The 21,474-nt window shown below is 41.4% G+C and overlaps 1 protein-coding gene across 2 annotated transcripts in view; it reads right to left on the bottom strand.

Annotated features, from left to right (window-relative positions):
* The window catches only part of SMAP1 (small ArfGAP 1), a 57,557-nt gene that overhangs the window by 16,929 nt on the left and 19,154 nt on the right, over positions 1–21,474 (bottom strand). The window contains exons 3-6 of one of the 2 annotated variants that reach the window (XM_053381246.1): positions 20,323–20,408; positions 19,143–19,218; positions 14,570–14,647; positions 13,329–13,409 (exon numbers count right to left, since the gene is read on the bottom strand). In XM_053381246.1, the coding sequence (XP_053237221.1) occupies positions 13,329–13,409; positions 14,570–14,647; positions 19,143–19,218; positions 20,323–20,408 (321 nt within the window). The remainder of the gene's footprint in view (positions 1–13,328; positions 13,410–14,569; positions 14,648–19,142; positions 19,219–20,322; positions 20,409–21,474) is intronic. The other variant, XM_053381247.1, reaches the window with a different exon arrangement.

Below are 21,474 nucleotides of genomic sequence, written 5' to 3'. Positions count from 1 at the left end.
TAGCAATATATTTTACTATAAACTATATTAAGTTTCTATTTCAAAATATTAGATTCATTTACATATTATTATTCATCTAGGGATTTGAGTGGGGGAGGATTAATGCTCTAAATAAGTAAGTTTTATCTTGTACAATGCTATATTGTGGAAACCACATGGTTAAGCGCCAACACAGCCAGGGCAGAAGAAAAGGATTGGCTAATGTGTTGCTCTCCAGATGTTGTTGAACTACTATCATCCCTAACTAGGAGTCATACTGGCTGGGGCAGATGGGAATTGTAGTCCGACAGCACATGGTGGGGATTGCTTTGCCTATCTTGCCCTGAAGTATATAGTGCAAGGCAAACGAAACCACCTTGTTAAGTTGCATGTGTCAACTGCTATCCTATTGAACAGGTAACTAGTATGGGTTCACATATGCACTGCCATTTTGTGCTGACTGCAACATTAAGAGATACTTCACCATAGCCACCGTAGTTCAAACACCGCAAATACAACTGCAGTTAAAAAAATTCCAGGGCGGGGGTGGATGATGACAGTTTTGCTTCATCTTCAGCATATTATTATTAATTATAATTACTTTATTTCTAAAGTGTCCTTCATCCAAATATCACATGGTGGTATACAATATAAAACCAATAAAACTTACAACAAAATTTAAAAATCCATCTTTTAAAAAAATAATAAAGTTAGAATCAGAGTAAATTCAATTAAACCAATCAGTGGAGATCAGTTTCAAGAAGTCAAAAACAGATATACAACTTCCTGTAAAGGCCAGAGTAAATTATGTATTTTTGAGAATTTATATTTTTGAAAATTAATATTTACCATAATCCATATCTACATTATATTAAACTGAAAGCCTGAACACTGCAGTGGTAAAGCAAAACCCTTTAGGAAGCATGGGGTGGCTGTAGATGAAGCAACTGCTACTATTAGAATGCTTATGTGCTGCCTTTTTATTTAAAAATCTACAAGGCACCCAACAATCGCTAAAATAATACATTAAAAGCAACAGTCCAGGCAGTATAATTAAAACTGGCAGCAACACCTCCAGACATCTGAAACATCAACAACAGGAGCAAAATTAAGCCAGTTATAGTACTTTGAAGAGCAAACGAATGCCACCACCTTGGGTAACTGCCGTAAGTGACAGGGAAGGGTTTGATAAATTTGGCAGCACTCTTAAGAAGGCATTACCATATCACCACCAACCATACTTCAGTGAGAAAGGGCATGTGAAACAGGGCCTCCAAGGAAGATTTTAAACGATGATATTACAGTGCATTCCAGTCAGATTACAGGAAATGGATAAAAATACTGAAAAGAAGCTTGGGACAATTTTCATATTCTTACAGACATGTGGCTTTATTTATCACAAGCACTATGTTTTTACATGTGTGAATGGACATTACATATCTAAGATCATAGAGAAAATATTCAAACCACCTCAAACACAGTGCTCCTTCAACTAAAGCATCAATATGACAATTAAGAAATTATATTAAGTAAATGAAATTATTGATTTGGAGCTTGAACAGCTCAACCATTGCACCCATTCAATGAACCAAGTTGAGAGGAGGAAGGGTGCAAAACCTATTTTGATGAAAAGTCTAAAGCAAATCTGTTAAATGGTATGCTTACGAATTTAGTATTTTTTTTAAAAAAAGTCATGCCACACAGTATTATTATATTTTACTGCAACAAGAAAGAGTCCTACTATAATACCATGTTAATTAAACGGGGGCAGGGAGCCCTGCTTAGTTTGAACCTTAATAAACCTAGAATAATAATATTGCCAATTAATATAGTTGTATATACTTGGCTGGGTTTATACAACTCCAAGGATTAATTTACTAGGATATGATTATCACACAATATGGAACTGATCATGGCAGCTGGAGAACAAAAGCGTTATAGAACTTGCCATTACAATTCTTCCAGAGAATAGAAAAATGCCAATCGTCAGTAGAACAACATAATGTAGTCAAGCCACATACTGCTCCCTCTGATAATTGCTCTTCTAAGTTCAACATGGCTAAGTTCAATGGCTGCGCTCGTTTCTCTCTGGTCGGGGACAGAGGGTGGCGCTTGGGGGGGAATTGTCATCGCGCCACTCCTTGGTGTGTGGAGTACCTCAGGGTGCGATACTCTCCCCAATGCTTTTCAACATCTTTATGCGCCCCCTCGCCCAGCTTGTCCGGAGTTTTGGGCTGGGTTGCCATCAGTATGCCGATGACACCCAACTCTATCTGTTGATGGATGGCCATCCTGACTCGGCCCCAGACACACTGACCAGATGTCTGGAAGCTGTGGCTGGATGGTTACGTGGGAGCCGGTTGAAGCTAAATCCTTCGAAGACAGAGGTCCTGTGGCTGGGACGGGACGATATGGGATTGGGGGGGCAACTCCCATCTCTTGCGGGGGCGCAGTTAGTGCCAGCACCGTCCGTTAAGAGTCTGGGTGTAATCTTCGACACCTCCCTTTCCATGGAGGCGCAGATTGCAGCTATAACAAAGGCGGCATTTTTCCATCTCCGCCAAGCTAAGCAGTTGGCTCCTTACCTCTCTCGCCCTGACCTAGCCACTGTGATCCACGCGACGGTCACCTCCAGACTGGATTATTGTAACTCGCTCTACGTGGGGCTGCCCTTAAGACTGACCCAGAAACTCCAGCGGGTGCAGAATGCTGCAGCGAGACTCCTTACGGGGTCTTCGCTGCGAGATCACATTCATCCGGTGCTATATCAACTGCACTGGCTCCCGGTGGAGTACAGGATCAGGTTTAAGGTGCTGGTTTTAACCTTTAAAGCCCTATACGGCCTAGGACCCTCGTACCTACGGGACCGCCTCTCCTGGTATGCCCCACAGAGAAACTTACGGTCTTCAAATAAAAATATCTTGAAGGTCCCAGGCCACAGAGAAGTTAGGCTGGCCTCAACTAGAGCCAGGGCTTTTTCGGCTGTGGCTCCGACCTGGTGGAACACTCTGTCACAAGAGACTAGGGCCCTGCGGGACTTGACATCTTTCCGCAGGGCCTGCAAGACAGAGCTGTTCCGCCAGGCCTTTGGCCAGGGCACAGCCTGACTCCCTCCCTTGGCAATCTTCGCGGAGCTCTGGCCCAATGGTGGCCAGTGGCTTGAATTTAATTAATTTTATAATGAATGATTTTAGAATGTTGTTTGTGTTGTACTTTTGTATTGTTTTATTGTTGTTAGCCGCCCTGAGCCCAGCTTCGGCTGGGGAGGGCGGGATATAAATAAAATTTATTATTATTATTATTATTAACATGTCCTTGCTGCCAGCACCACAGGAGATATTTAAAGCTGCTCGCAAGAGTTCATTGATCCAATACAGCCTTCACAGTGAAAAAGTAAGATTTAAGGTGTAAAAATATTATACTTAAGACCAGATAATGTCCAGATTATTTCAAATGAACCTTTAGACAACTTGAATGTAATCCACTGGGCCTTCTATCACATAGGGCAGTCTATATCCCAAACCCCTGCAGAAAATGAATTTTACAATGTTTTAAACTCTAGTAAAGTTAAGGCTATCAGAACCTTTCTCTTATTAGCTTTGGTATCAACAACAGTAGAGCAGGTAGAGCGACTGTGCGTTATTCAGCAGTGGCAGCCCCAAAAATGTGTGTGGAACTCAAGGGTTGTATCCAATACAGCACGAGTGGCTTTCTGCTCATGCAATTGGATTTACCCTTCCTCTCCTCTCCCTGCATGGCCCCAAAAACTTATCCAGAGGGTTCCTCAACCTTGTGGATGGTACATGGGAAGCTTTGGGGAGAGGAGAGGGGGAAATTCTAATGTGCAAGCAGAAGTCTGTTGTGGAAGCAAAACAGTAAAACTGGCCATTAAAAAAAACACTTTTCTAAAATTTTCCAGACTAACCTAACGCTAAATATTCAGCGAGAGAAAGAGGGAGGGGGAGGAGTGCTACAAAGAGCTACAAATAAAATGGCTGGTTTCACTTGGGGAAATGGTGCTAAATCTGAGCTGAAATCGCAGTGATTTTCAACCAATTTGAGTGCTGGGTTGAGTAACATAAAATGGTATGCTTCAGTAACTGTAAGCCGCTTATATGATTATACTGTTCCCTACTCTCTTTTACTAACAGTAAAATCTCAATATATTTTAAAATGGAGAGCATTAAGAGCCTAAGACCATTAAAACAAAAGAAAGCAAAAAACTCCATAGGTATTAAGACTAAAAGTTTGGTGAAATGAACATGTCTTAACCTCACACCTAAAAAACAAAAGAGACCAGTCTAAACTCCACTGGGATACAACCCTGTCCAGAACAAGTTTTACTTCCAATGCCAAGGCAGCATTTCTACTGATCATTAGTACCTTTGCCTTGCCTGGATTAAGCTTCATTCCAGTACTGAAAGTTCTCATATCCAAGTACAAATTAAGTATTCTCTAAAGTTACGATTAGTAAGGACACGGGTGGCGCTGTGGTCTAAACCACAGAGCCTAGGGCTTGCCAATCAGAAGGTTGGTGGTTTGAATCCCAGCGACGGAGTGAGCTCCCGTTGCTCAGTCCCAGCTCCTGCCAACCTAGCAGTTCGAAAGCACAAAGTGCAAGTAGATAAATAGGTACTGCTCCGGTGAGAAGGTAAATGGCGTTTCAGTGCACTGCTCTGGTTTGCCAGAAGCAGCTTAGTCATGCTGGCCACATGACCCGGAAGTTGTACGCCAGCTCCCTCGGCCAGTAAAGTGAAATGAGCGCCGCACCCCTAGAGTCGTCCACGACTGGACCTAACGGTCAGGGGTCCCTTTACCTTTAAAGTTATTATTATTTTTCACTGGCACTTAAGAAATAATAATAGTCACTTTAGAAACAGCCAGGAAGTGACAGAATGTAGTTTACCAAATTCAAAGTCAAAATTTAGATGCTCATTCGATGTCTAATTTGCTTTAAACATTTTGCCTCTAATAAGAACTCTTCTAATAAGTTCGTCTTCTAATGTGCTACTGCAAAAAGCTTTCTTTAAAATATTTAAGGTTGATTTCTACTAAGTTTGGAACTAATTTAAGGCTTCCCAAATTATTGAACAAAACCTTCTTCTACTCTCATTAAGAACAAACTATGTTTATATAGAAAAGTAACTGGATTCATTCCCCCTTTATTGCACTGATGGCAATAACGTTTATAAATGATTGCCTAAACATTTGAGAACTCCCTTAAGGCAAGAAAGTAATGTTAGCAATTTTCTATAAATCTTCAATGGGCCTGCAGATATTTTTCTCTGACAGCTCATATGCCCTTTTCATACCACTTACTTCAATAAGCATGCATTTAAAAAAAGCTATTACTCATGCTGAAGCTTCTCATCTGAAAAAGCTGTTCAACACACCTTTTCAGCCCTTTTTGTTAACAAAATATATAAATGTATAGTACTAGTGCAACCTTGTCAGTTAACATTTCTTTATTTCTCCATAATATCTGAATCAGGAGGGGCAGTGCAAGCACTGAAGCAGTTCTTGAATGCAGTGGTGGAGTAAACGAGAACCAATCAACTGAGATTATATCCTGGGAAGATTTGAGATTTTGTGGGTAGGTCGCTCCCATGACCAGAAGCCTGGCCAATTGCCTGCTGTGGCTGGATGGGGTTCTTCTCTAAAGGAGCAGGCACTTCTTTTTATTGCTAATTATGTGTTTGGGTGAGTGACCTTCATGAATATAAATGCTGCTTAAAGAAGCAATACAAATCCTTTGGGTTCCTTTTTAGAAACAGCCCTAAATACAAATGACTGCATCAGCTGTCAATAAACATGAACCATTATCTAAGTTGTGCTCTAGGTTCTCGACTAGGTTCTACATAGGTAAAGGTAAAGGTACCCCTGCCCATACAGGCCAGTCTTGACAGACTCTAGGGTTGTGCGCTCATCTCACTCTAGAGGCCAGGAGCCAGCGCTGTCCGCAGACACTTCCGGGTCACGTGGCCAGCGTGACGAAGCTGCTCTGGCGAACCGGCACCAGAGCAGCACACGGAAATGCCGTTTACCTTCCCGCTATAAAGCGGTACTTATTTATCTACTTGCACTTAAGGGTGCTTTCGAACTGCTAGGTGGGCAGGAGCTGGGACCGAACGACGGGAGCTCACCCCGCCACGGGGATTCGAACCGCCGACCATGCGATCGGCAAGTCCTAGGCGCTGAGGTTTTACCCACAGCGCCACCCACGTCGCAGGTTCTACATAACTAGCAATAAAAAGAAAATAATTTGTTTGGCATTATGTACAAGCCTATGTTTTCTCAAGTTAAGAGATTGAGTGATATATAAAACTGCCTACCAGAAAAGAGGAAAATATCCACTCCACTGTGGAAGAAAAATATTTTCCCCTTCTTCAAGGAAGCCATCCTTGACCAAGGTTTGGGAAAGGACAGTGGTACCTCGGGTTACATACGCTTCAGGTTACAGACTCCGCTAACCCAGAAATAGTACCTTGGGTTAAGAACTTTGCTTCTGGATGAGAAGAGAAATTGTGCTCCGGCAGCGCAGCGGCAGCGGGAGGCCCCATTAGCTAAAGTGGTGCTTCAGGTTAAGAACAGTTTCAGGTTAAGAATGGACCTCTAGAACGAATGAAGTTCTTAACCCAAGGTACCACTGTATTTACTGGATGCTAAAGTGTTTTAAAAGGAACATTTTCCTTATAGAATTGAACCCACCTATTTTCCAAGTTTTCATTACCTACATTCCTTGTTCCAAATTCTACCTAGCTATTGTTCACTTACATGTTTCTTGCCTTGATTTACTTAGTTTATTGCTTCTTATCTGTACAGATTAAGAATACATTAAAATAGGCAGAGAACACTACTATTTAATGAAAACTTGAGCTGAAAGTTAAAGTACGTAAACTAACTTGTGTATGAACAACCCCAGTGATTTGCCCATATCCAAATTACAGCAATATATAAACTCAGGTATATCTTAAAATATACTGGCATCACATATGTCCACTTACAATGGAAGTCTTTACATATGGGACAAACTATTTTGTTTTTTATTTCGATGATTTGTATACTGCTTAATCAGTCATCTCTAAGTGGTATACAGGAGATACAATAAGACTAAAAATAACTTAAAAGTATAAATGCAGAATTTAAAAACCCACTGGAATAAAACTAATAGCTATTTGCCCTAGGTGACCAAAGCTGTTGCTTTGAGTAGGAAACACATTCATCTTACGTTATGCACCATACATACTTATTTATGCATCTATGTTAAGACATAAGTCAGTCCCTTATAAAACCATTTGAGTTTTCTCATCTTTTAGTAGAATCCTGCAAAAGACTCAGCCTAGCAATTTAATTAATTAATTAATCTAATCATAAATCTGCTACATACACATTAGTGTCCATCAATGCAAGCATCTACTAATTCTGGGGCACATGATCAGATTTATCTTCAAAGCATCATATCAGAATGTTGGCATCCGTCTGTCTCAAGAGACAATGAACTGTGCCTCCGGGGTGAAGTCAAACCGCTGTGTTAGCAGCATCAAAGTGACCGCCCCAGAATGCAAGCCTAGCCAGTGAGTATGGATCTCCCTGGATGCCCAGACGAGAAGACCCCACTGATGTGATCCAAAGGAAAGCAGAGCAGTACGTTTGGCACCAGCTTGGCTGCAGTAGAAGGAGGCGTACAATGCACCATCCAACCATCTTAGGGGCTCCACTCCAGATTTGTATAGGATTTAAACCTTTGCTTTTTTCTTCTACTGAAGATATCCCACAAAGCAGCAGAGGTTTAGGATCAGTCTTCCTTCTCCTAGAAGGGCTACCATCTAGGAGATGCTGCTGGGTAGTTAATGTAAACCAGTGTGGCCCTTGAGTTAATGAAAATGTATTAAATGGCTGTCATCTCATCCAGTCCAGCATCCTGTCTGAACTATGCTGGGATAGAACTCTACCTGTGTTCCAATGACCAGCGTCTTGGCCTTCTTGATATTCTTTCCCACAGACTCAATTACTGATGCAGTTACAGCAATATGCCACAAAACCACAATATATCCATGCACTTCTGGAAATACGACCATATTAAGACCATTAAGTGAAGAGCTTAAAATAATGTTTTAAAATATCTAAATAAATCCACACAGCTGGGTCTGCATGATTTTAAAGGTAAACCCATATACTTTTCCTAACTACAGGCTTAACATTCCTCAATCCATTTTTGTTGTTTCATCACCTCTTCCTCATTTAATTCCATCCATAAATGGTTATGCTGTCATTATTTTATTTATAAATCATCAAAAAGAAGGAGGAAATAGCAGCATTCAGTTTTCTTTCCTTGTTTCTTTCTAGGCTAGCACAAAAGCAGGCAATTGATCAATATAAGATGTGCCAAGCAGGCTTGAGCAGTTATTTGTTTTGCAGTGTCCAACATGGGAATTAATGATTTCACAACACATCCTGGATAACAAAAGTCATTCTCAGAGCCTTCTCTGACCCACAGACATTAAGGAGCAAAGTGTTAGAAAAATGTCATGCATTCATTGGACTGTATTAATAACACACCAGAACAGCTAGGCAATGCAGCCTATGAATTTCACTATGAACACTTTTCAAATATATTCTAATGGATGCAGTTAAACTGTAATAACTCTACAGAGAACCAAAAAGAGAATCAATAAGCAAGGAAATCTTTCTAGTTGGACTACCTTTGATGGTATTATGTAGAATTAATAGATAATTTACTTCCATAAAAGCTGAAAAGATGGTTACAAAAAGAAGTATTTTTCAACCTCAGTGGAGAAAATGAAGGAATACTTTAACTTAATTTTTCAAGATCCTTGTCTCAGTGGTAAGTTGAAAGCCATATAAATCACCACTGCTGGAAAAGCCACAGCTTCTGGAGGAATAAAGGATGGACAGGCTGCCTATTGGCAGCTGAAGGCCTTTAGGTATTAGTCCATAAAGCCATACAACTCTCCTCCCTCCCCACTGCATATTACAGTGGTGCCTCGCAAGACGAAATTAATCCGTTCCGCGAGTCTCTTCGTCTTGCGGTTTTTTCGTCTTGTGAAGCACAGCTATTAGCGGCTTAGCGGCTATTAGCGGCTTAGCGGCTATTAGCGGCTTAGCGGCTTTAAGAAAACAAGGAAACAAAGGAACAAAGGAAACAAACTCGCAAGAACTCGCAAGACGTTTAGTCTTGCGAAGCAAGCCCATAGGGAAAATCGTCTAGCGAAGCCACGCAAAAACCGAAAAACCCTTTTGTCTTGCGCGTTTTTCGTTTTGCGAGGCATTCGTCTTGCGGGGCACCACTGTATTCTAGAAATTGAGACAACGTATGCTGCAGAGGAACTGCAAAAAAAAAAATGAGAGGACAACTTAACTTTTTTCCCACTTGAAAATGATGTCATGCTTAAAAGTTCCAGCAGGTATTTGTGTGGCTTTCTTAGAGCACTTTGGCCCCATACCAGAGTGAAAGGCAATTTTCTGTTGATAGATGACTAAAGATTCTTTTGGAGATGGGGACTTGTGGATAGGCTGATATATAGATTAAATATTAGAACTTTCTCCCTCCCCACCCCACCAGCCAAGACACTGTCAAACTATAAGGGCTAGAAGCATGGATTTCTTAGGATTACACTGGCTGTTCAAAACATTTTATGGACTATTAAGCAGCCTGGACAGCATATTTTATGGGCCTCTGCTCTGGTAAACATGGAAATTCTTTTGTCTTGCCTTCATTGGTTACACATTCTTTTGGAGAATAGAGAATGAATATTGAACATGCATGTTTAGTGATAAAAAAAATCCAGCCCTCTCCCATCTACTTATATAAGCTATATATACTGCTGTTGTTCTCTGTAAATGTATTCAACTATGATAATTACCAGCAATTGTTTCACTCCATCAGAATGCAGATTTGCAGTTCATATTATTAAAAAGCTTGTAACTTGTTCTGACCCTCACTGCCAGAAGCCAATCTACGATGCTATGATTACTGGCCACATAAATTAATTTTATTTGCCTTTAAGCTGTCACTTAATCTTTTAGTATCCATAATTGCTGCGTGAACAAGAACTGCCACTCAAACCAAGATTCAGAGAACACAAATTTTATCATGATAATGAATGTTTTTTTAGCCCTCCCTCACTACAAAGGTGAGATGGGGGGGGGGGATTTTTCCCTATGAAAAACCCAAAAACATCTTTTGCTGCATATCTGTTTGTTACTCCAGCCTAGTTTGTTAAGAATAACATTGAAGGTAAGGTTGGGAAATCAGAACAAAATTTATGTATGATGGTAAAATGTGTGTACGTAGAAAAATGGAAAATGTATACACAATTCTTTTTAAAATTAAAAAGAAAAACCCGAATGTATTTGTTGTAATAAAACAAAATATATAAACACCAAACATTGTTACAGCTAATTTCAACATAATGAGGAATGGCTTTGAAGTTTTGCTGAAGGAGGGAAAGGCAATGTATGAGTGATCTTGCACATATGATTTTAATCCCTGGTGAAACATTGGAAGGGCATGCATGCCATAATCTTCCCTGCAGTGAGATGCATATGCTGTCTGCATCCCACTGTGAGGAGAAAACAATTGTTAGCTATAGAAAAGGGATGCAGAAAGTCTAATCACTCTGAATGCAACTTCTATGTTAACTGAATAATCACTGGAAAGCATTTCTGTTGTCATTTTAATTTCGTGTTTAATCCAGCCTCCTTTTTCCTTGTAACCCATACCATGAAATCTTTCTCTTAAGCCTCTTTATTCCCATCTTCACTTCTTGGCATGCTCTGCTTACTCAATAGGATGCCTTTTCCTTCTGTACCATCACAGTCTGCATGTCCATCTGTATCGCTCCCCTTTTCTGTTTCTAATACTGAAACATTTGCAGCCCCATTTCCTAGCAGCACTTTCTTTTTCCAGACCATAGAGGCTACCCTTTCCCCCCCTCCCCAGGCACAATCATCTTTGTCTGCACCATCTCTCAGCTATAACCTCTTTCTTCATCCCAGAGGTCTTACCATATCTAATCTTAACCACATTCTAATCTTCATAAACCTGAAGTCTGAAGCCGCTGTTTACTTCTATTTTTCTTTCTTCACCCTACTCTCACACACACCCTTTCCTTCTTTCATTAAAAAATATGTGTGTTTGCTCCATTTCTGTCTCTATCTCACCTCTCTCTCACTTTATGCCTCCTTGGTTCAGCAGGAGCACAATATAAGTCCTTCACTATCCTAGCAATTCACCCTAGTGAAAGGGAAACAAGGGAAAGAGAAACCTGTAGCATGGATGGCTGAACAGGGACCATTCCAGCACACAGTTCTGAATTTAGGGAAAGGAGTTCCAATGCAGACACTGCTCCATCTGCACTGTTCCACGTATCACTGGATTTGGTATCCCAAGTCTACTCCCACTTTCTGATTTTGCCTATGATTTTCCCAACAAGATATGGGAAAGGGTCATGGACAGCAAATATGTGTAATTCCTTCAAGAGGCTGCAAACACAAAAGACACATGTACACAGACCCCAATCAAGATTTGTGGAAGGGCTGCAGCTCAGTGGTAAAAGAACATGAATTCCCTGGCACCTCCAGGTAGGTAAAGATGTCTGGAAAAGAATTCTGTCTGAAACTCTGGAGAGCTGCTGCCAGTCAGTGTAGAAAACAACACTGATATAGATGGTCTGACTCAGTATAAGACAACTTCCTATGTTCTTAGGCCTGCATAAGAAGAACAAAGAGCAGATACACAAGTCGTTCATGCAGTTGCTTGCCCTGCTTCAGTGTAACATCAAGCACTGCTTAGTGACTGCAGCATCTATGGGAGAGGAGGACAAGCTGAGCTAAAAATCTTATACAGGGTGTGAAAAAAATGGCTGTACAGTGGTACTTCAGGTTACATACGCTTCAGGTTACAGACTCCGCCAACCCAGAAATAGTATCTCGGGTTAAGAACTTTGCTTCAGGATGAGAACAGAAATCGTGCTCCGGCGGTGCGGCACAAGCAGGAGGCCCCATTAGCTAAAGTGGTGCTTCAGGTTAAGAACAGTTTCAGGTTAAGAACGGACTTCCGGAACAAATTAAGTACTTAACCCGAGGTATCACTGTATACTGTAGGTTAACTGAGAGATAGGAAACAAAACCCTAACTACAGTAGGAGTGGCATGGGTTAACTGTAAATACTGAGTTAAGATTATTTGCCTAGTTTGGCAGGAAGTTCCCAATACAGTGGTACCTTGGTTTACGAACTTAATCCGTTTCAGAAGTCCGTTCTTAAACCAAAACCATTCTTAAATCAAGGCGTGCTTTCCCTAATGAGGCCTCCCGCCGCTGGTGCCCTTCCACTGTTCGGATTCTGTTCTTAGACCGAGGAAAAGTTCTCAAACCAAGACACTATTTCCAGTTTTGCAAAGTTTGTAAACCAAATCGTTCTTAAACCGGACTGTTCTTAAATGAGGTACCACTGTGCTATCAAAAGAGGTCTGGTCTTGGATACAAAGGCTCAAAATAAAAGATCAGCCATCACTCCTTCAGGAATCTATAGACTATCGCTTCCAGTAGTAAAACATGTTCTATTTCAAAACTTAAAGAGCAATTCTTTTGACAAAAAATCTCCGCACTCTTCATTCCTCTGGTTTTCTTCTGGACAAAAATAATCCTTTTATTTATTAATAGCATCAATAGGAGTGAAAAGGGGGTGCTTCACAATTAAACAACAGCATCTTAGAACTCACTGCATTCCCATAAGTTGAACTAAACACACTGCTTTGATCAAATTAGTACCCATGTACAGATCAAAGAATAGGGTAGCTTCCATGCCTCCATTAATTTCTAGTACATTTCTCTGTACAAGGTTAAAACAATAACTGTCCCTGAAGAATTCACAACGCTCTAGAAAACTAAAAGAGCAATTGGCAACAGTTGGCTGTACAGGATGATTTAAAACAGATTTGGAACCCTGCTATAGTGTCATCTTATGCAAGCCAAGCTCCCTCTTATTAAAAGGCACAGCAAATCACTCTCTTTTTCCAGATAACCTGTGCCAGCTATTATTAGCACGAAAAGGCAGCTGGAAGAAGAGACCCAAGGCCATCCGAGAATGAGAGAATGGAAGTTTCTTTGCTCTTGTGAATACATTTGATGGAAGCTGTCATGAGCTTTTTTTGTCTCATTAGTATTTCCAGCTGAGATTTCCATGCAGTTCATGCTGCTAGGTAGCAGTGTCATATTTAAGCTTTCAAAATTATTCAAACGACTTCTATTTCATGCATTTTAAACACACATTACAAATAGCAATATATACAAAAAATATATTTTAGTAAGAGAAAAAATTAGCTTACTTTTTCAACTCCTAAGCATTTCAAAGGTTTTTCTGGCTCTCTATCTTTCTTTTTCTCTTCCTTCCTTTTTTCCTTTTCCTTCTGTGGGAAAGATGTTCTGTTATCAGTTTTAGATACGATAATCATTTAAAACACTGACAGCCATAGTTTCATCCAAGATAATGTTAATTTACTTAGGCATATTTATACCTTGCCTTTTAGCTGAAGCTCCGAAACTGGCGGAAAATGTATTGCTAATACAATAAAATAAATAATACAATAGTTACTGTAACAGGGTAAAAGTGTACTTAAGTGGTCTCCCTTGTTCTTTGATGTTCCAATGGCCACTTAGCAGCTGAATTGCCTGGCCTGGAACTGACTGTTGAAGAGGCAGATATTGGTTGCTCTTAGGCCAAGACTTTTTTTACTTGCTTGTTGCTGCTTATGTCTTTCACAACGCCTGGCTCTTGAGACAAATGCATAGATTTCAAAAAGACACTCACTGAGGATTGCAGGATCACACTAAGCTCTCAAATATTTTCTTCAGATGTAATAGTACAATGTCATAATCTGACTGTGTCTCACAGCAATTCAAATTCCTGATAAATGGTAGCGGTCTTACCCAGGTAATTTAAAGTACCCTAGGAGGACAATGAAATTGGGTTTCAGTACCATCCCCTGTCTTGTCAAGCCTCAAAACAGTGTAGCATTACACCTGCACTAACTGTGGAAAGGTATCAAAACTCCACAAAGGTAAAGGGTAAAGGGACCTCTGACCATTAGGTCCAGTCATGACCGACTCTGGGGTTGCGGCGCTCATCTCGCTTGGCCAAGGGAGCCGGTGTACAGCTTCCGGGTCATGTGGCCAGCATGACTAAGCTGCTTCTGGCGAACCAGAGCAGCGCACTGAAACGCCATTTACCTTCCCGCCGGAACGGTACCTATTTATCTACATGCTTTCGAACTGCTAGGTTGGCAGGAACTGGGACCAAACAACGGGAGCAAACACCATATACTATTGTAAAAGAACAGGAAACACGTGGGACATTGACACAACCACCACCTCAACTCTCAAACATGCAAGTTTAGCTGAATGGATCTCTTCAGTTTACCTTAAAGGAGGGGTACAATAACACTTGTGTTTTAAATTAAAATGTTTACAGACAAATCATGGGATTGGCCTAGAGAATACTTTTCAACATTATTCAAATTCAACGTAGAAAGCATCTGCATGCAACAAGCACACAAGGAAGAGGAGATACCTCTATTTTGTTTTTCTCAGAAGCAGCTTGCAGAGAAGGAGAAGATGCCAGAGGTTGAGAAGCATCAGAGGAAGACATCTGTACAAAGCAGATGAAAGATGAGAAAAAGGAGCCAAGGCAGATTTCACTAAGACTACAGAATAACCATCAGTTTACTTTGCTGTTTCTCATTTATCAGAAGATACAGATGAAATACAGACAAGGCAGAACAGAGATGAAATCAGCGACACAAAACGTATGCATGTTGAGGACTACATGTTTTGGTTAACTTCGCTACTGAAAACATTAAGCGTTTCAAGGAAGACCAATGAGAATTCAGAATACTTCCTCAGACCAACCTAGCTGTTTAACTAAAGCACACAAAATTTAACAATTGTGCAGAAGAGTACATGCTGGCTTGGTTTGCAAAGCATAGGTAAAGGTGAAGGGACCCTTGACCGTTAGGTCCAATCGCGGATGACTCTGGGGTTGTGGTGCTCATCTCGCTTTTCTGGCCGAGGGAGCCGGCATACAGCTTCCGGGTCATGTGGCCAGCATGACCAAGCCGCTTCTGGCGAACCAGAGCAGAATACGGAAACGCCGTTTACCTTCCCGCTGGAGCAGTACCTATTTATCTTGCACTTTGACATGCTTTTGAACTGCTAGGTTGGCAAGAGCAGGGACTGAGCAACGGGAGCTCACCCGTTGCGGGGATTCAAACTGCTGACCTTCTGATCGGCAAGCCCTAGGCTCTGTGGTTTAGACCAAAGCGCCACCAGTGTCTTAGTGCAAAATAAGCTCCTAGAAAAGGGAATGCAGCTGCTTTGCTCCCTAGTCATTTTGTTGCTGCACTCAGCTAGGGAATGTTTTGGTTTAACATATCATCCAAACACAGGTTCATGGTTTAGCTCTGTCAAAAAAGGCCACAAGCTGTCCTATGATTTACAGCTCATGGTTTTTCTGGAGGCAGGGGCATAGAAGGGGGGGGTGGACCACCCTGGGTGCCCTTACTGAGGGTGGTGACATTTGGTGTGCCGCCCGCCTATGACTGCCAAGCCTACCCCGAGCCGCTGGGGTAAGAGAGGGGAGCTGCGCTGCTTTGCCAGTGGCATTCCCCCCTTCCACCTTCATTTTGACAGATTGAGGGAGGCTTGGGAGCTGCGGGCAGGCGGCACACTGAATGTCCACCATGGGCGGCTCACTCCGCCCCCAGCTGCAGGATACCCAAGCAGCTATCCCGCACCTGGGAGGGCACCCTCTGCGCCACGCCCCCCTCGGGAGCGCGCCCGCCCTTGGCGGGACGGGCATATGCTCTGCCGCTGTCTGGAGGGAGTCCAGGTTCAGATGGCACTAAGTCAAACTGCAGCTCAGGACGGCACAGCAGAAAAATAACCAAGGACGAGCAAAGCTGCTGCCATCTCCTCTACTGGCACCTCCACATTCACTTCTTCGCACTAAGCCGTGGTTTGGGCTTAGCATTACATGCAAATTACATGCAGTTACCTCTTCATCTTTTTTAAAATTTTACTACAGCTTTTTCAAAAGGCAATTTTTTAAAAAAATCAATAGTGAATGCTTTATGGATGAACTCACCAGAATATAAAATAAGAAATGAACTTGGATAAGATCACATCACAAGCACGAGGGAAAATAATTACATTTCATCCATTGTTCAGTTTTATCCAGTGTGACTGTTGAAATATTAATGTCCTGAAACTGAAAATGAACACTGTCCCATGGGGAAGGGGAAGGAGGCTAAGGCGTCTTTGTTCTTGCTCATTCTAACAGAATTATTTATTTAAAGATTGAAGCAAAATAACTCAGAACTCTAAATGTATAACTTTCAAATAAAGCACTCCATTTCAAAACAGTAAAGGAAAAAATCTTCGTTAATAAGGAACAGCCTTCTAACCATAAACTGCCGGGTATATTATAATGCAGTTTTATAGTCTTTTGAGAATTTCTACATACACTTGTAATCAGCAGGGTATTTTCAGCATTCAACAAAGTATTATTCAGCTTGTTTATGAGCAGATGCAATTATACCTTGAAATTTACTGCAGTATTTTCAGAAATTTCCATAAACTCCCAAAGAGCAGTCACAATCAGAAGGCCTAAGAAAGCCCATTGTTACCTGTTAGTAATAAACTTTTGCGCTCCTGCAAAGTAGAGGTGTAGGAGCCTTGAAATGCCAAATCCATCAGCCCAAGCTTTTCAGTTATCTCCAGAAACTAGGCAGGCAAGACAGCGTCACAGCTGGGACTTTCTGCATGCAAAGCATGTTCTCCCCCACTGAGCAACCGCCTCTCTAAATAAACAACGGCCAACTCTTGACATTACTAAGAGGCCCCATAAGCCACACGTGATGTTAAAAATTCTGCTGGCAACATCTCATTGTAACACTTGGAACCACAACTTCATTTCATTTCTACTCTCAAATTGTTACTCTGTATTTTCTATTCTTTGATTACTACAAACTATTTTTAATATTTAACTCTCACAAACCATTTGTTGTGGGTAGGAGCATAACTTAGCAGTTTGTCTATATGAAAAATTCTATTTTGCTGTGATTATTCCACTTCAAGAGCACTAAATGATTTTTTTTTTATGTCCACAACCCTGAGAGTATATATGTATAAAAAATTACAAAACACTGCTGGGCTATGCTGGACCCCAGCCCAGGAGCAGTTTTTATCGTATGGCAAATTTGCAACACTGGTTTCTTTGGTTTCTCTTCCGAGTCCAGCATTTCACATATGAACAATTCCATTTTATCCCCCAAGGCATTTTGTTACACCTAAGATGCATTTAAATTAACACTGTGAGGTCCAATGTACCCAAACAGCTTTTGGTTTAGCATTATGTGAGAATAAGGCCACAGGGTAAGTCAAACAACGGCTTAGCAAGAATGAGCAAGTAAGTTGGTACCCGGAACAAGAATCATGGTGACTTTGCTCCTCAAGGTCACTTGCTTGTTCTCACTAAGTAATAATTTGGCTTAGCATTACAAGCAAATTGGGGCTATTTTTTTTTGGAATGTGAAAATAGTAAGATTTTTTTTTTCAAAAAATGTTAAACTAAAGTCATTTTGAATAGGCAACTTTATTTTCAGCTAGGATTATAATGAATCTGTTGGATCCCAAAAGCAAATTAATATTATCTTTTAAAATGGTGTATTAGGATTTTTAAAAGGTCAAGGTCAGTCTGCCAAGTAAAAGTTGTAGTAATATGATCAATGGGCTGATATAGATCACTGCACAGCAAAATTCCAATACTGATTTCGGGCAGAGGAATATAGGGATGCCTTCTGTAAGTAGAGCCACACTGCCTACCTTCAAGCAGACAGGTAGCAAAAATATATGTTATTTGCATTTCAAGTTACCCCCCTCCCAAAAGGAGCTTGGTGTGAATGAAGGTGGTCAACAAGGCAACACATAACCAACTTATGGAGTTCATTGCCATGAGAATAGCAAGTGCTCACTAGGTCAAATGACTTCTCAGAAGGTCTAGAAGGATTCCTGGAAGTATGGTACTTAGCCATAACAGCAGAGCTGAATGTTAAAACTGTATATCTCTGATCATAACAAAGGATTGCCAGCTCAGCCATGCAAATTGGTGGCCACTGTCGGGATACAATGCTTGGCTAGAGGAATCCCTGTTCTGATTCAGCAAAGCAATTTCCATTTTACAGTTAATGAGTTTACATGCCCAAGTTCTTTTCAGTAGCAAAGGTTCTCGTGAGCCTTGAAGGAACATCTATCAGTACCCCACCCATCAGTTTAGAGTCACAAATACTTGACAGCCAGTTTCAATCACATTCCTCTTCATTCTCCCTAAGAGCTCCTCAGCTTGTGGGCATGGTACAGTACTTTATTTTTCATGCAAGTCATTAACACTAATTTTATGATTAATGATAATTTTTCCTGTCTCTGTACTGACAGGGTTGGTCTTTTATAATATGTCAGCAGGGAAACTTTTTTTGCCCTTAGTAGTCAATTTTGACAGGTGGGTGGAACAAGCACAGCATGTAAATCACATGGTGTTGTGATACCACATAATTCATAAGCAAGTGTCCTGTTCACTTGTTAAAATCCATGCACAGTGATGGATTGCAGTGATTGCAGAAGTGACAGGAAGGGGAGGAATCACAGAATCATAGAATTGTAGAGTTGGAAGGAACCCTGGGCGTCATCTGGTCCAACTCCCTGCCATGCAGAAATCTCAGTTAAAGCATACATGACAGCTAGTTGTCCAACCTCTACTTTAAAAATTCCAAGCAAGGAGAGCCCACCACCTCCTGAGGTAGTCTGTTCCACTGTTGAACAGCTCTCACTGTCAGAAAGTTCTCCCTGGCTTGCACAGGGTAGCCCAAAATGCCTCTGATTTCCCATCCTGCTACAGCTGCCCCATGCCCTATCCCACGCCTTGCGAGAGGGATCCATCAACTGCCAGGAGCAGCTTTGTTAGGCGGATCACAGTGGGGTGTGGAGGTGGGGAGCAATCACTTAAAATATGTCATAGTATGCATAATTTAACTATATTACAACATGCACATGTTAAACCAAAATTCAGAAGAAATTGATCGTTTACTTACACTGCTGATATTAACAGCATTTTTGTCATAGTATTTCTTCTTCTCGTATTTATCCCTGATGAAAAATTCCACAGCTCTGAGATCAGATAACTTAAGGAAGACAGAACACAGACCAAACTAAAGAGGGTTTACAGTACAAAACATTTAATTCCCAGTTATATCCTAGATAAGATCTTTAAAGCTAGAAGCACACACATTCAATTTTAATTAGTATTTTAGCAAGGTCTCATTCAATACTTGATTTCATATAAGCACACCTTAATACATCGAGCCTTCTAGCATAAAATCTTTTGAACTACATCTCAAAATGCATGTGAGGAGTGACTATATGATCAGCATTAGTAAGCAAAAAAAAAAAAGCAGCTCTTTAAATTTCCCCCAACTTTTCTAGTTCAGACTCGAAAAAGTTAGGGAGGTGCACTTTCTTGACTAATGTAGTCACACCTATGCTATGCACAGTTAATGCTTCCCTGCTGGCTATCAATGGGCTAGGGGTAATTTAAAAAAACAAAAACAGTTTTTATAGTTCCAAGCATGTTCAGAAGTCTTCATTACAGTAAGTTAGAACTAAGAGTTTTAGCTAGCCCTGTTGTCTGACATTTTCCCTTCCCGTCCACAACTCTGGTAACACTTGTAGACAGGTCAGGGGAAAGACACTGTTAGAGGTGTGCCACAAAGCCATTATACATCATGTCAGAATGGATGGGTGCTAGTGCTGGCTCTGAACTGAGTGGACTACCTTCCAAACTCTGTTTCCAAAATGTGTTACCATCACTAGTTCACATGCACTAGCACAGTACAGAAGTGGTACATAGGGATGGGAGATGCCTCAGAGATTGTCCAACCAAAGACAGGGGTAGAGGTCACCTGGGTTATGCTTATTTGTGGGTTGTTGTTTTTTTTGCACTACTAAAAGTGGTCTACTAGACCAAGCTCTTTATCGTAATATTTCTACATATTTAGCAGTATTTAACCAAATGTTATCTCTGAATATATTATTATTTGGAATAAACTAAAAACTGTCTCACAATTCACTGAAAACCAATCATCCAGTATTTTTTCTTGTTTTTACTCCTTTTCAATTTAATCACTCTATGCACGGTACAATATAATCATGTACATTGTAATAATACTCAAATTACTATTGTCTTCTCCCAGTATGGCAGTGCACAAAGGATACTGATCTGTTTGTGGTCTTCGAAAGTTCTCTGGTAGATTAGCTTCGTAGAGTAGCCTTGCCTTGGTATTTCCCATCTCCTGCATGCACTAAAAGCAATAGCAAAAGAAAAAAGATGGACCATTTTAATTCTTATTGCAAACACAGCCACTGACGTCATAACCATTTGTACGTGAAAGTCATTACTATCAAGATCAATGGGACTTTTGAGTATTTATAGTTAGAAGTGGCCTGTAAATGTGCAACTATTCAAGCAACTACTTTTGTAGTCATTTTTCGCAAGTTATCATAATATTCTGGCCTTTCCATGAAATCTTCTCACGGAATTATATTCTGCAAAAGCAACAGTGCTGACGTGCCTTGTATGCTTTCTGCAAGGTAAAACTTTCAAACACAACTGTCAGAGGCTCAGGAGCAGAAGAGCAGGGGAGAGAGCAAATAGAGAGCGGAGGAGAGGAATCAGAGGGGAGCGTAGGGGAATATGACAGTGGCCCGAGGGATTCCATGAGCTTCTCCAGCGAATCAGAAGATTCCCAGGAGGGGGCGCCTATGGTAAGGGCGAGGCGAGTCCCAGGGGGGACGCTCCATAAACGAGGAACCAGAGGGGAGTCCCAAAGGAGTAGCGGAGGATCAGGACCAGTTCCCCCACCAGAGCACAGTGGGGGGGAAGAGTCACATGAGTCAGGACCAGCTTCTCCTCCAGCGGGGAGAGAAGATGAGTCAGGGGTAACCACGCCCCCATCGGGGAGTGGGGAAACGGAGGGAAGGCCAGGTCCAGCTAGCCTCCCCGAAAGAGGGAGCAGTGACACAAGTGTAACGGTCAGAAGGAAAGTGGGAGGCTGCGCGCGCGCGCCAAGTTCAAATGTGGAGGAGCGCGGGACAGCAGAAAACCCGGATTGGGAGCCAGGTCCTAAAGCCCGAAGGAGGGGGGGAGAAGAGTCGACGGACTCAGCGTCAGAAGAATCTAGGAGGGCTGAAACTCCGACTAGCAGGAGGACCCAGAGAAAGAAGGAACAGAGGGAGAGGTGGAGTAAGGCTAGAATCTTAAGCTGGTGTCAGGGGGGAGGAGATTCAGATGGGACTTCTACGGTCTAGGGCATAGACGTAGCGTTGCGCGCTGCGCGTCTGGAAATGAAACTGAACTTCAATAAAGAC

Source organism: Podarcis raffonei, chromosome 3, assembly GCF_027172205.1.
Source record: "Podarcis raffonei isolate rPodRaf1 chromosome 3, rPodRaf1.pri, whole genome shotgun sequence".
In the NCBI taxonomy this organism is placed as follows: domain Eukaryota; kingdom Metazoa; phylum Chordata; class Lepidosauria; order Squamata; family Lacertidae; genus Podarcis; species Podarcis raffonei.
The sequence above is the reverse complement of the archived record's forward strand: the minus strand, read 5'-3'. Positions and strand labels throughout refer to the sequence as shown.